The 13,015-nt window shown below is 45.9% G+C and overlaps 1 protein-coding gene across 1 annotated transcript in view; it reads right to left on the reverse strand.

Annotated features, from left to right (window-relative positions):
- Positions 1–4,776: 4,776 nt before the first annotated feature.
- Positions 4,777–13,015, reverse strand: part of LOC139268778 (vesicle-trafficking protein SEC22b) — a 35,879-nt gene continuing 27,640 nt past the window's right edge. The window contains exons 4-5 of the mRNA XM_070887461.1: positions 12,431–12,577; positions 4,777–5,463 (exon numbers count right to left, since the gene is read on the reverse strand). Coding sequence (XP_070743562.1) covers positions 5,309–5,463; positions 12,431–12,577 — 302 coding nt within the window. The 3' untranslated portion in view covers positions 4,777–5,308. The remainder of the gene's footprint in view (positions 5,464–12,430; positions 12,578–13,015) is intronic.

Here is a 13,015-nt window from a genome sequence, read left to right on the forward strand (position 1 = left end):
ATGCACAAGTACCCCCAGGTCCCACTGTACTGCAGCACTATACAATCTTTCTCCATTTAAATAATAACTTGCTCTTTGATTTTTTTCTGCCGAAGTGCATGACCTCACACTTTCCAACATTATACTCCATCTGCCAAATTTTTGCCCCTCACTTAGCCTGTCTATGTCCTTTTGCAGATTTTTGTGTGTCCTCCCCACACATTGCTTTTCCTTCCATCTTTGTATCGTTAGCAAACTTGGCTACGTTACACTCGGTCCTTTCTTCCAAGTTGTTAATATAGATTGTGAATAGTTGGGGTCCCAGCACTGATCCCTGTGACATCCCACTAGTTACTGATTGCCAACCCAAGAATGAACCATTTATCCTGACTCTCTGTTTTCTGTTAGTTAGCTAATCCTCTATCCATGCTAATATATTATCCCCAACCCCGTGAACTTTTATCTTGAGCAGTAACCTTTTATGTGGCACCTTGTCAAATGCCTTCTGGAAGTCCAAATACACCACATCCACTGGTTCCCCTTTATCCATCCTGTTCGTTACATCCTCAAGGAATTCCAGCAAATTTGTCAAACATGACTTCCCCATCATAAATCCATGCTGACTCTGCCTGACTGAATTATGCTTTTCCAAATGTCCTGCTACTGCTTCTTTAATAATGGACTCCAACATTTTCCCAACCACAGATGTTAGGCTAACTGGTCTGTAGTTTCCTGTTTTTTGTCTGCTTCCTTTTTTAAATAGGTGCATTACATTTGCAGTTTTCCAATCTGCAGGGGCCTCCCCAGAATCCAGGGAATTTTGGTAAATTGCAACCAATGCATCCATTATCCCTGCCGCTACATCTCTTAAGAATCTAGGACCCTAGACCAGGGGATTTATCCATCTTTAGTCCCATTATCTTACTGAGTACCATCTCTTTCATGATTGTGATTGTATTAAGTTCCTCCGCCCCTATAACCCTTGACTATCCACTGTTGGGATAGTGTTAGTGTCCTCTACAGTAAAGATTTGTTCAGATTTTCTACCATCTCCATGTTCCCCATTACTAATTCCCTGGTCTCATTCTCTAAGGGACCAACATTTACTTTAGCCACTTGCGGAGGCACCGTTGGTGGTACTTCTCCAGCGCTGAGGTGTCCACTGTATATGGTCCATGTCTTTGAGCCATATAGGAGGGCGGGTATTACCACAGCTCTGTAGACCAGAAGCTTGGTGCCGGGTTCGAGGTCCTGGTCTTCACTCTCTTCCTCAGGCGACCGAAGGTGGCACTGGTGCACTGAAGGCGGTGTTGGACCTCGTCGTCGATGTCTGCCCTTGCTGATAGCAGGCTCCCGAGGCATGGAAAGTGGTCCATGTAGTCCAAGGCCAAATCAAAAAAATATTTATTCAATCCTTCTGATGGCATACCAAGTTTCTACTAGACTTGACAAAATCTTAAGCTGCTTTATTCTCCAGCAAGGTGAGCATGTAGAGTGACAGATAATAACTTTTATTCATATAGCACCTTTAACGTAGTGAAATGTTGCACGGTGTTTCACAACAGTGTTACAGACAAACAGATAAATTTGACACCGAGCCACAGAAGAAATTAAGGCAGATGATGAAAAGCTTGTTTAAAGAAGTAGATTTTAACGAGCGTGTTAAAAGGAGAGGTAGAGAGGCATGGAGGGAGTTCCAGATCTTATGGCCCAGGCAGCTGAAGGCACAGCCACCGATGGTTGAGCAGTTATAATGACAGATCTTCAAGAGGCCAGAATTTGAGGAGTGCAGACATCTTGTGGGGTTGTGAGGCTGAAAAAGATTACAATGATAGGGAGGGGCAAGTCCATGGAGTGATTTATAAACAAGGATGAGAATTTTGAAATCGAGACGTTATTTAACTGGGAGCCAATGTAGGTCAGAAAGTACAGGGGTGATAAGTGATCGTGACTTGGTGCGGGTTAATACACCGGCCGCTGAGTTTTGGATGACTTAAAGTTTACGTAGTGTGGAATGTGGAAGACCGGCCAGGAGTGAGTTGGAGTAGTCAAGTCTAGAGGTAACAAAGGCATGAATGAGGGTTTCAGCAGATGAGCCAAGGGTCAAATAGTCTTGTTCACCCTCAGATTGATGCTGGGGAGAGGGATGGAGTCAGTGGTTAGGCAATGCAGTGTGATATGAACCGGTTCATGGAGGTTCAATTTGGGAAAGCTCATCTCGAAGTAATGATATAAAAGTAATTAGCGCTACCTCAATGCAGTGGATCATAGACTTATAGCATTTTACAGCTGAACAGGTCCATGCAGTGTCTCTGCAACACACGAGCCTCCTCCCAGCTTACTTCATTAACCTCGATCAACATATCCTTCCTCCTTCAGGTATTTATCTAGTTTCCCCTTTAATGCGTCAATGCTATTCGCCTCAACTACTCCATGTGGTGGAGTGTTCCACATTCTCACCACTCTGATTAAAGAAGTTTCTTACCTCACCACAACATGTCGATCCATCCACTGCCCCCGATTTGTCACATTGTCAAACATCGAGTATTGGATGAGCAGAAATTTCCTCCAATTAAATATTGTGAAGACCACAGCCATTGTCTTTTGTCCCTGCCACAAACTCCATTCCCATGCCAACCACTCCATCCTTTTCCCTCGTTACTGTCCGAGGCTGAACCAGACCGTTCGCAAACATGGTGTCGTATTTGACCCCGAGCTGTGCTTCCCATCACATAGCCACGCCATCACCAAGATCACCTATTTCCATCTTCCTATCACCAGTCTCCACCCCTGCCTCAGCTCATCTGCTGCTAAAACCCTCATCCATGCCTTTGTTACCTATAGACTTGACTATTCCAACGTACTCCTGGCCGACCTCCCATCTTATACCATCCAGAAGCTAGAGCTCCTCCAAACCTCTGTCCATATCCTAACTCACACCAAGTCCCATTCACCTGTATGCTCGCTGACCTACATTGGCTCCTGATGCGGCAGTGCCTTGATTTGAAAGTTCTCATCCTTGCTTTCAAATCCCTCCATGGTCTTGCACCGCCCTATTTCTAACCTCCCCCAGCTATACAACCCTCCGAGATCTCTGCATTCATACAATTCTGGGCTCTTCTGATCCCCGATTTTAATCGCTCCACCATTGGTGGCTGTGCCTTCAGCTGCCGAGCTCTGAAATTGCCTCCCTAAATATCTCCGTCTCTTTGTCTCTCTCCTCCTTCAAGACGCTACTTAAAACCTACCTCCGACTATAATTTGGGTCATCCGTCCTAATATCTCCCTTTGTGGCTCCGTGTCAAATTGTGTTTGATAATCGGCCTGTGAAATACCTTGGGCCATTACATTCATTAAAAGCATTATATAAATGGCTGTTGTTGAAATCCTCATTGGATTTATTGGCGACTATATTATATTCATGGTCCAGAGTCTTGAACTCCACAAAAGTGATTCATCTTCTCTATGTCTACCCTATCAAACCTATTCATAGCTTTAAAGACCTCTATTAGGCCCCTCAGCCTTCTCTATTCTATCTTCCCCGATAGTTAAAAGCTCTCAGTTCCGTGATCATCCTTGTGTGAATCTATTTTGCACCTGCTCCAGTGCTTACTTACAGAATGGGCTGGGTTTTCATGCTGAAGGCGGGTTGGGGTTCGGGGTGGGGGGCTCCAAGGCTGCGGGTTTCCCGCAGGCCCAGTCGATTTGATTTACGCGCGAGGCTTCTGTTTCCCATCCGCCGCAGCCAACCAGATTAAGAGGCTGGCTGGCTCCAAGCGGGTAGGCCTGTGGCACTAGGCCGCACAGATGGAGGGAGGGAGAGCGAGCGTGGGGAGATTGGGGTTGACTAGAGAAGAACAGGGCAGGGAGGGGTTTACTACGGATCTTTGGGGAGTGGGGGGGGAACGGTATCATCGGGGGCCAACCGGAGGAGGGGGTGTCTGCAGAAGATCGGACGCCTGATGGGGGTAGGATGGGGGATCGGAGGTCTGGGGGAGGGGGGGGGGAGGCGTCGGAGGCCTGGGAGGGGGGGGAGGCGTCGGAGGCCTGGGAGGGGGAGGCGGAGGACCTGGGGAAGCAGAGGTCTGGGGGCATCGGAGGTCTGGGGGAGGGGGGAGTCAGAGGCCTGGCGTGGGGGAGGGGGGGGCGGTGGCCTTGGGGGGGGGGGGGGGGGGGGGGGGGGAAGAACCCTGGACCCAGGAGGAAATTGTAAAGGCCTTTCCTGTCTGGATGTAGCTGTCCTCAACTTGCTGTAACTACTGGGTTTTACGAATTGTGTAAAACTGGACCAGCTTGTCAAAACCAGAATGGATTAAAAACAAGAGAGGTTTCCAGCCTCATTACAAATTGTAAATTGACATCCCACCTCCCAGCAGCGGGTTGGCTGCTGCCTCCTCCACCCACTGCCCAGCAGCCCCCTCCCCCGCTAAAACCGGAAGTGGGCAAGTTAGGAGGCGGGTTGAGGTCTGAATTCCGAGTTTTTATAATTTAACCACTCCTACCCCACCGTTTTTTTAAAAGCTGAAAATCCTTCCCCCCCCCCCCCCCACCCACCCCCAAATAGCTCTCCACCTGTCCTACAACCCAGGGCAAAACACCCTGTCCATGCAGCAATCTCCAGTGACAGTTTTAGGCAGATCCAACGACACCTCCACGGTGCGCTCCACCAGCCTAGCTCAGTAATGACTTGGAGTTCCAAGGGATAAGGTGTGAACGACTGCTGGGATGGCAAATGATCTCCCTGTACCAGCTGCCAGGAACCTGACCGCGTGCACATTTCTTTAACTGACAAAGACATTCTTAACGCAAGTGATTTTATTCAATGAATGTGTGTGTCCTGTCAATATCTAGTTACAGCACAAACTCTATCTTTCAGGCAGCAATCTGGTCCCCCTCAGCTGGCTTGCCAAGGTCTGCATGTAAAGACCATTGAAAAGAGAGGAGGAGAGATCACAGAAGGTCATTCATTCTACAGGACATCTTAACTACATTTTTCAACTTTTCAACTCTTCATAATGATTCTGAACAAAATTATCATGTTATTGGTTATAATTTGAAATATTAGAATGCACAGTCCAATGTGGTGAAAGAAAAGGGGGCTTCTTCAGTTCAATACGACAGCATTAAATGTAGCCTAACAGTGCTGGATAGGGAAGGACCCCAATTAAATCCACACTAACTACAACAAAAAGGAGCTATAACCTGACTGACTGGGCGATGACCTGAGGCTCGAGGAACAGAGCGGACGCACATGGAGACAGCACTCCTGGAAATCACAGGAACTGACGTGTAACGAATCGAAAAGCGTCAGCATCACACCGAGCGAGCTTCAGAGCCACCAGAACCGCACGTAAACTATCAGCATGACCGAGAAGACTGCCACGGCCGCCAGCTTGGCGTATGTTGAACGCATGTTCAAGTACTTAGCATCTTGTCGGTACTTCTTCGACAGGCTGGACAGGCTGCTGGCCTTGCTATCCAAAGCTACATCAACAAAGAGAACAAAAGAACATCATTATTTCAAATGTGACAGCTGGGAGCAGGAAACAGAGACTAATGTGGGGGCAAAGCGGAGGCACAGACTGTCAATACTACTGAACACAACACTGGGCTCCAACCCCACCGATTCCAATCGGAGCACTGGCAATCACCAAACTGAGGAGACGGTCAGTGGGCGCTGTGTGTGGTACAGGGACTCTACCCTACCTATTTAATCTCCTTCCAGGAGGCCATTCAGCCCGTCGTGCCTGTGAAAGAGCTGTTGTGCTCATTCCCACATGCCCACTTTTTGTCCATAACTTTTCAAGTTCGTCATCCTCCAGTACCTATCCAACTCCCTTAATTATTCCGGAATCAGCCATCACCATCTCAGGTAGAGCATTCCAGGTCCCAGCAACTCAATGAAAAAAGTTCTCCCATCTCCCCTCTATATCTTTTTCCTCTGATCATGATCTGGTTATGGACCCGCTCACCAGAGGGAATATTTTCCCTATTTACTCAATCAAAAACTCTCACTCTCTCGAAAACACCCATTAGCTCACCTCTCAACATTCTCTGTTCCAGGGAGAACAGTCCACACTTTTCCAACATCTCCTCAACTCTGAAGTCCCTCATCCCTGGTAACATCCTGGTAAACCTCCTCTGTCCCCTTCCTAACACCTTTACACCTTTCCTGAAATGTGATGCCTAGAATTGTTCACAATACTCCAGCGGAGGCCTAACCTATAATGAATAATGTTCTAGCATGATGTCTTTGCTTTTATATTCTATGCCTCTATTTATAAACCTATTTATAAACCCATATGCTTTTTTAACCACCTTATCAACTTGCCCTACCACCTTACAGGATGTGTATCTGTGGACACCAAGGTCTCTTTGCTCATCTACACTTGAAAATTGTGCCATTTATAGTATACTATTTTTCCATATTAGTCCTCCCAAAGTGCACCACTTTTCAGCATTGAACTCCATCTGACATGCCTCCTCCCCTTTCACCATCCTGTATATGTCATCCCGAAGCCTGTAACTATCCTTATGATCTACTTTACCAAGTTTCTTATCATCAGCAAACTTCTCCCTACCCGTGTTTAGGATGTTTATAAAAATTAAAAAGAATATTGGACCCAAAACTGACCTTGGGGAACAGTACTGCAAACTACCTCCCAGTCTGAAACACATTCATCCCTTTGCCTCTGGTCACTCAGCCAATTTTGCATCCATAACTGCCAGTTTCTCCTTAATTCCATAGGCTTCCATCTTAGTAAGCCTCCTGTGTGGCACTTTACCAAATGTCTTCCGAAGGTCCATATACACAACATCTACTGCATTACCTTCATCAACCTTCTCTGTTACCTCATCAAAGAATTCAACCAAGTTAGTCAGACTTGATTTACCTATTTTAACAAATCCGTTCTGGCTCTCCTTGATTAACCCATGCCTTTCCAAATGAAAGTTTATTTTGCTCGTGATAATGGTTTCCACTAACTTCTCGACCACTGTTGGGCTGACTGGCCTGTAGTTCCCTGCTTTATCTCTCTCCCCTTTCTTGAACAGTGGTATAACATTAGCAACCCTCCAGTCCTCTGGCACTACTCCTGTATCCAATAAGGATTGAATGATTGTGACCAATGCCTCTGCTTATTTCTACCTTTGCTTCTTTCAGCAACCTGGGATGCATTCCATCCGGACCAGGTGACTTACAGTAATGCTAATCTTTTTAGGTCTTCTCTATGACTATCCTTCCCTCTCCTCTTTTAGTGTAACCTTCACATCATCTGCTTCTTTTGTAAAGACAGATGCAAAGTACTCATTTAACACTTTACCCATGTCCTCTACCTCTACATGAAGATTTCCATTTGGGTCCTCAATAAGCCCAAATTTTCCCTAGCTAACCTTACACATTATGGGCTAGTGTTTCCCTAACCTGTTTTTCTGACGCCCTCACCCGAGGTGCGCCGCTTTTGTCCGCCTCCAAGCCGCCGAAAAAAGACGTCCAGCTTCTCCTCGGTGGTGGCGCAGTATGGCCCAATGGATTGGGGACGGAGCCAGGTCCCGGCGCCGAAAACAGTGCCGGGACCTCTGCACATGCGCGCTAGAGTCTACGCGCATGTGCAGTAACTCCTGGCAGGCTGTTTCTGCAAACACGCGCTGCAGGCTGTGTGGGAGGGGCCGAAACACGCCGTCCCTAGCCGTGGCCAAATGGGCTCCCTCATTGGCGGCCCACTGCATTCCCTAAGGTAGGACTTCTATTGTTTATTTGTTATTTACTGATTGATTTTGGTGCTTTAGGGGCAGGGTTCCTTCTATTTTTTTTATTTGTTATTTATTGATTGCTTATTACTTTGGTCTTGATGCTTTAGGGGCAGGGTTCCTTCTATTTTATTTGTTAATTAATTGCTTATTATTTTTTGTACTTTGTTTGGTGCTTGGTGGTGCTTTAAATATAGTTACTTGCACCAATTCCTGAACTCTAGATAAGGTTTTTCTGTGCGGACAGAAGTGGCAACATACGCTGGCCTAAGTTAGTTTGGAGCAACTATTTGCTGGCCAAACACCTAAAACAGGGGTAAGTGGCTGGGAATGGCCCCTTTTGGAAAAAAAAACGAACTAACTCACTTACACTGGCGCAAATTAAATGGTCAGAATTGCAACTAAAAAGATAGTTCAGAAAAATCAAGTTGCTCCAAAAAGATAGGAGCAACTCCTGGGGAAACTTGGGCCCATATGTTTATAAAATGTTTAGGGTTTTAGTATTGCCTGCTAATCTTTTCTCGTAACCTCTCTTTGCCTCCTGCATTATTTTTTCAATTCCCTCCTGTACTTTCCAAAATCTTCCTGGTTATTAATGAATCTTGCTTGTGACATTTGTCATAAGCCTCCTTTTTCGGTTTTATTTTAACTTTTATTTCCCGTGTCTCCAGGGCACATTAGCTTTGGATGCTCCACCTTTTCCTTTCAAAGGAATATGCCACGTTTGTACCTGATCTATCTCTCTCCTGAATGCACTCCATTGCTCCATTACTGCTTTACCCTGCAATCGCCTTTTCTAACCTACCTGTGCTAGGTCCCTTCTTAAAATCACTAAAATTAGCTCTTCCCCAATTGAGCATTTTTACCGTTGAAATTTTCTGGTCTCTTTCCATCTTACTTTACACCGAATGATGTTGTGGTCACAGTTAGCTAGATGATCTCCGACTGTAACACATTCCACTTCATTTCCCAGAACCAGATCCAACACTGTTTCCTTGCTTGGTGGATCAGAGACATAAAGTTCTCCTGTACATATATCAGAAATTATTTTCCCGCCCTATCCTTGGACTGTTGGTCCCAGTCCATATTAGGGTAATTAAAATCTCCAAATATTACTACTCTATTTTTGTTTCACACCGTTGAAATTTGCTCATCTATCTCCTCCTCACTGTTTGGAGCTCGAACAAAAAATCTCCCAACAATATAACAGCTTCCCTCTGTTCCTCAAGCCAAATTCAGTCCTAGACCATCTAGTATATTCTTTCTATTTACAACTGTATCATCCTTAATCAATACTGCCACGGCCCTCCATCATTTCTGAATACTTGGTAACCAGGAATATTAAGAACCCATTCATAACAACATAAGAATTAGGAGGAGTCGGCCATTCGGCCCATCGAGCCTGCTCCGCCATTCAATGAGATCATGACTAATTTTCTACCTTAACTCCACTTTCCTGCACTGTCCCCATATCTCTTGGTTCCCTTAATATCCAAAAAGCTATCGATCTCTATCTTAAATATACTCACGACTGAGCCTCCACAGTCCTCTGGGGCAGAGAATTCCAAAGATTCACCACCCTCTGAGTGAAGAAATTTCTCATCTCAGTCCTAACTGGCCGACCCCTTAGTCTGAGACTGTGACCCCTGGTTCTAGACTCCCCAGCCAGAGGGAACATCCTCCCTGCATCTACCCTTGTCAAGTCCTGTAGGAATTTTGTATGCTTCAATTAGATCATCTCTCATTCTTCTAAACTGAAGGGAATATAGGTCTAGTTTACTCAATCTCTCCTCACAGGGCAATCCCCCTATTCCAGGAATCAGTCTGGTGAACCTTCGTTGCACTCCCTCAATGAGTGCATTGAGGGAGTATATCCTTCCTTAGGTAAGGAGACCAAAACTGTGCACAATACTCCATGTGTGGTCTCACCAGGGCCCTGTATAATTGCAGTAAGACATCTATACTCTTATACTCAAATCCTCTTGTAATAAAGGCCAACATACCATTTGCTTTCTTCATTGCTTGCTGTACCTGAATGTTAACTTTCAGTGATTGGTACAAGGACACCCAAGTCCCTCTGAACACCAAGATTTCCCAATCTCACCATTTAAAATATACTCTGCTTTTCTATTTTTCCTCCCAAAGTGGGCAACTTCACATTTCTCCACATTATATTCCATTTGCCATGTTCTTGCCCACTCACTTAGCCTGTCTATATCCCCGTGAAGCCTCGTTGCATCCTCCTCACAACTTATATTCCCACCTAGCTTTGTAGCATCAGCAAACTTGGATATATTACATTTGGTACCCTCATCCAAATCATTGATACAGATTGTGAATAGCTGGGGCCAAGCACTGATCCTTGTGACACCCCACTAGTTACAGCCTGCCAAAAATGACCCGTTTATTCCTACTCTCTGTTTTCTGTCCGTTAACCAATCCTCAATCCATGCTGATATATTAACCCCAATCCCATGAGCCCTAATTTTGTTCAATAACCTCTTGTGTGGCACCGTATCGAATGCCTTCTGAAAATCCAAATACACCACATCCACTGGTCCCCCTTATCTATTCTGCTAGTTACAACCTCAAAAAACTGTAACAGATTCTTCAAACATGATTTCCCTTTCATAAATCCGTGTTGACTGTCCAATCATATTATCTTCTAAGTGCCCTGTTACCATGTCCCTAACAGATTCTAGCATTTTCCTGACTACTGATGTCAGGCTAACTGTCTACAGTTCCCCGTTTTCTCTCTCCCTCCTTTCTTAAATAGCACGGTTACAGTCACATTTGCTACCTTCCAATCCACGGGAACGGTTTCTAGAATCCATGGAATTTTGGAAGATGATAACCAATGCATCCACTATCTCTATAGCCACCTCTTTCAAAACCCTAGAATGTAGGCCGTCAGGTCCAGGGGATTATCGGCTATCAGTCCCATTTCGTAGCCTTGTTTGAGCCATGTCTCGGTTAATGCAACCAAGTTACAATCCCATGTAGCAATTTGTGCCTGCAGCTCATCAACTTTATCAGTTACATTGACGTACATACAATGTAATACCTCCTTCGTCACTGTCGCTATTTTCCTCCGTCTGGTCCCTGCAGGTTTTGGGGAGATTTCGAATTGTACTGCTGTTTATAGCACTCTGTCCTCTGATCTCATTTCTGCTCCTCTCTACTAATTTCTGGTTTCCTTCTCCCTGCCAAATGAGTTTAAACCCTCTCCAACAGTCCTAGTTAACCTCTCAGCAAGAACAGCTCTGTGCAGGTGCAACCCATCCATCTGGTACAGATGCTCCTACCTCCAGAACCAGTTCCAATGCCCCAAGAATCTGAAAACCTCCCTCCTGCACCACTTCTCCAGCCACGCATTTACACTCACTATCGCCCTGTTTCGATACACAGGAGCACGTTTTTGAACCGTTTTCCTAGCTCCCAAAACTCTGCCTGAAGGACCGCAACACTTTTCTACCGATGTCATTGGTTCCAATATGGACCACGATTTCTAGCTGTTCCCCTTCTCCTCACAGAATATCCTGCACCCGCTCAATGATATCCTTTACCCTGGCACCAGGGAGGCAACATACCATTTGAGAATCATGATTACGCTTACAGAAATGCCTGTCTTTGCCCCTAAATATCGAATCCCCTATGACTACTGCATTTCTACTCTTTTTTTCCCTTGTGTGCAGTCACCCCTTCCATGGACTTGACCCACCCATTTAACGTCCTGAGGGAAAGTTCTATGTGCTTACTCTCCAACTCGTACGAGAATGAAGCCAAACTCCAGAGAATTTAACATTTAACCTAATTTCCTACAACAGTGACTACGCTTCAACAAGTGCTTCACTGGCTGCACAGCGTTTAGCACTTCCAGTGGTCATGAAAGCCGCTATATAAATTCAAGTCTTGCTTTCTTTTCTTTTGATTGAACACTGCTCACTTTGCACTGTTGACATTTCCATGGTGCGAGTAAATACAGGACGGCCTAGTTCCACGCGGAATCTGTGTCTGAGTTGATGTTTAATATATTCCTCTATCTCCAGCCAAATATTTAAATTTATTAATATCCTTCCATTGCTGAAGATGCAGCAATATAGAGTACCAGTCCACAACCATACAGGGCAGCGTGTGGTAATGTTGCTGGTCTGTTACTGGGCGAGTAATGCAGAGAACGCGAGTTCAAATCCCTCCACGGCACATTGACAATTTCAATTCAGTTTTGTAACAAAAGCCGCCGTTGGTTTACTTTTAAAACTCAACTGGCTCACTAATGTCCTTTAGTGAAGGAAACCTGCCGACAATGCCCGGCTTGGCCTGTACGTGACTCCAGCCCCACACCCCAGGAATGAGTTTTTAAAAAATCAATGTAATCAAAATGGCATCTCAGCCAAATCCAATCCTATGCACACACTCACTCGCAACGTGTGCTTCTTAGGAAGGGCCACCGGAGAATGATCAGAAGTAAAATTGGAGGCTGATGTTCTGCAGGGGCACAGGGGTGATGTGAAGTGCCCCAACACCTAGTCACGCTGAGCTCCGCACAGGCCCGAGATATTCTGCTCTCCCAAGGCTCAGCTCAACACTGGGGGCACCATTACGTTTAGACAATAATTCATCAGGAACTCTATTCCACTCCCTTTTGAAGGAGCTATTTGGCATAACTCGAGTTGCTATTACTCAGACTCGAAAGCTTTACCCGAGAGTGCCTCTCCGCGCTGTAACACCTCCTCAATATTCGCCACCATTATTCTCTGCACATCTTGCAGCTCTGTGTTTATGGAGCCAAGGTTCCTGCGTGCTCGACTGTCGATGTAGGATTTCTTTGTTTTTTGAATGTATGTGTCTGAAAGAAAAAGCAGACAGCAAGCAAGTTACCCATCACTGTTCTACATGAAAAAGGGCTGGTGAGGTAACCATTTATCCTGTGTGCAAGCTTTGATTCATCTGTGTTGTAATCAGCAGACAGCAGGGGTGGCAGGAGGACAGGTGAGGGAGGGGTGGCGGGGGAGGAGTCAGGGGAGAGACGGAGAGGAGGGAGGTGGAGGGAGTGAGGAATGGGGAGACAGAGGGACAATGGGAGCGATAGAGACCAGGGGGTGAGTGGGAGAGGGAACGCCATCTTCTGAACTTTACGGAGGGTGCAAGGTCAGGCAGGAGGGGGTTCACGGGGAGGGAAGGAGGGGGTTCAGGGAGAGGGAGCTCATGGGGAGAGTTTATATGGAGGGAGAGGTTTCGGGGAGAGTTTATATGGAGGGGGGGGGTTTCGGGGAGAGTTTATATG

This window comes from Pristiophorus japonicus, chromosome 8 (assembly GCF_044704955.1).
Source record: "Pristiophorus japonicus isolate sPriJap1 chromosome 8, sPriJap1.hap1, whole genome shotgun sequence".
NCBI classification, from domain to species: domain Eukaryota; kingdom Metazoa; phylum Chordata; class Chondrichthyes; family Pristiophoridae; genus Pristiophorus; species Pristiophorus japonicus.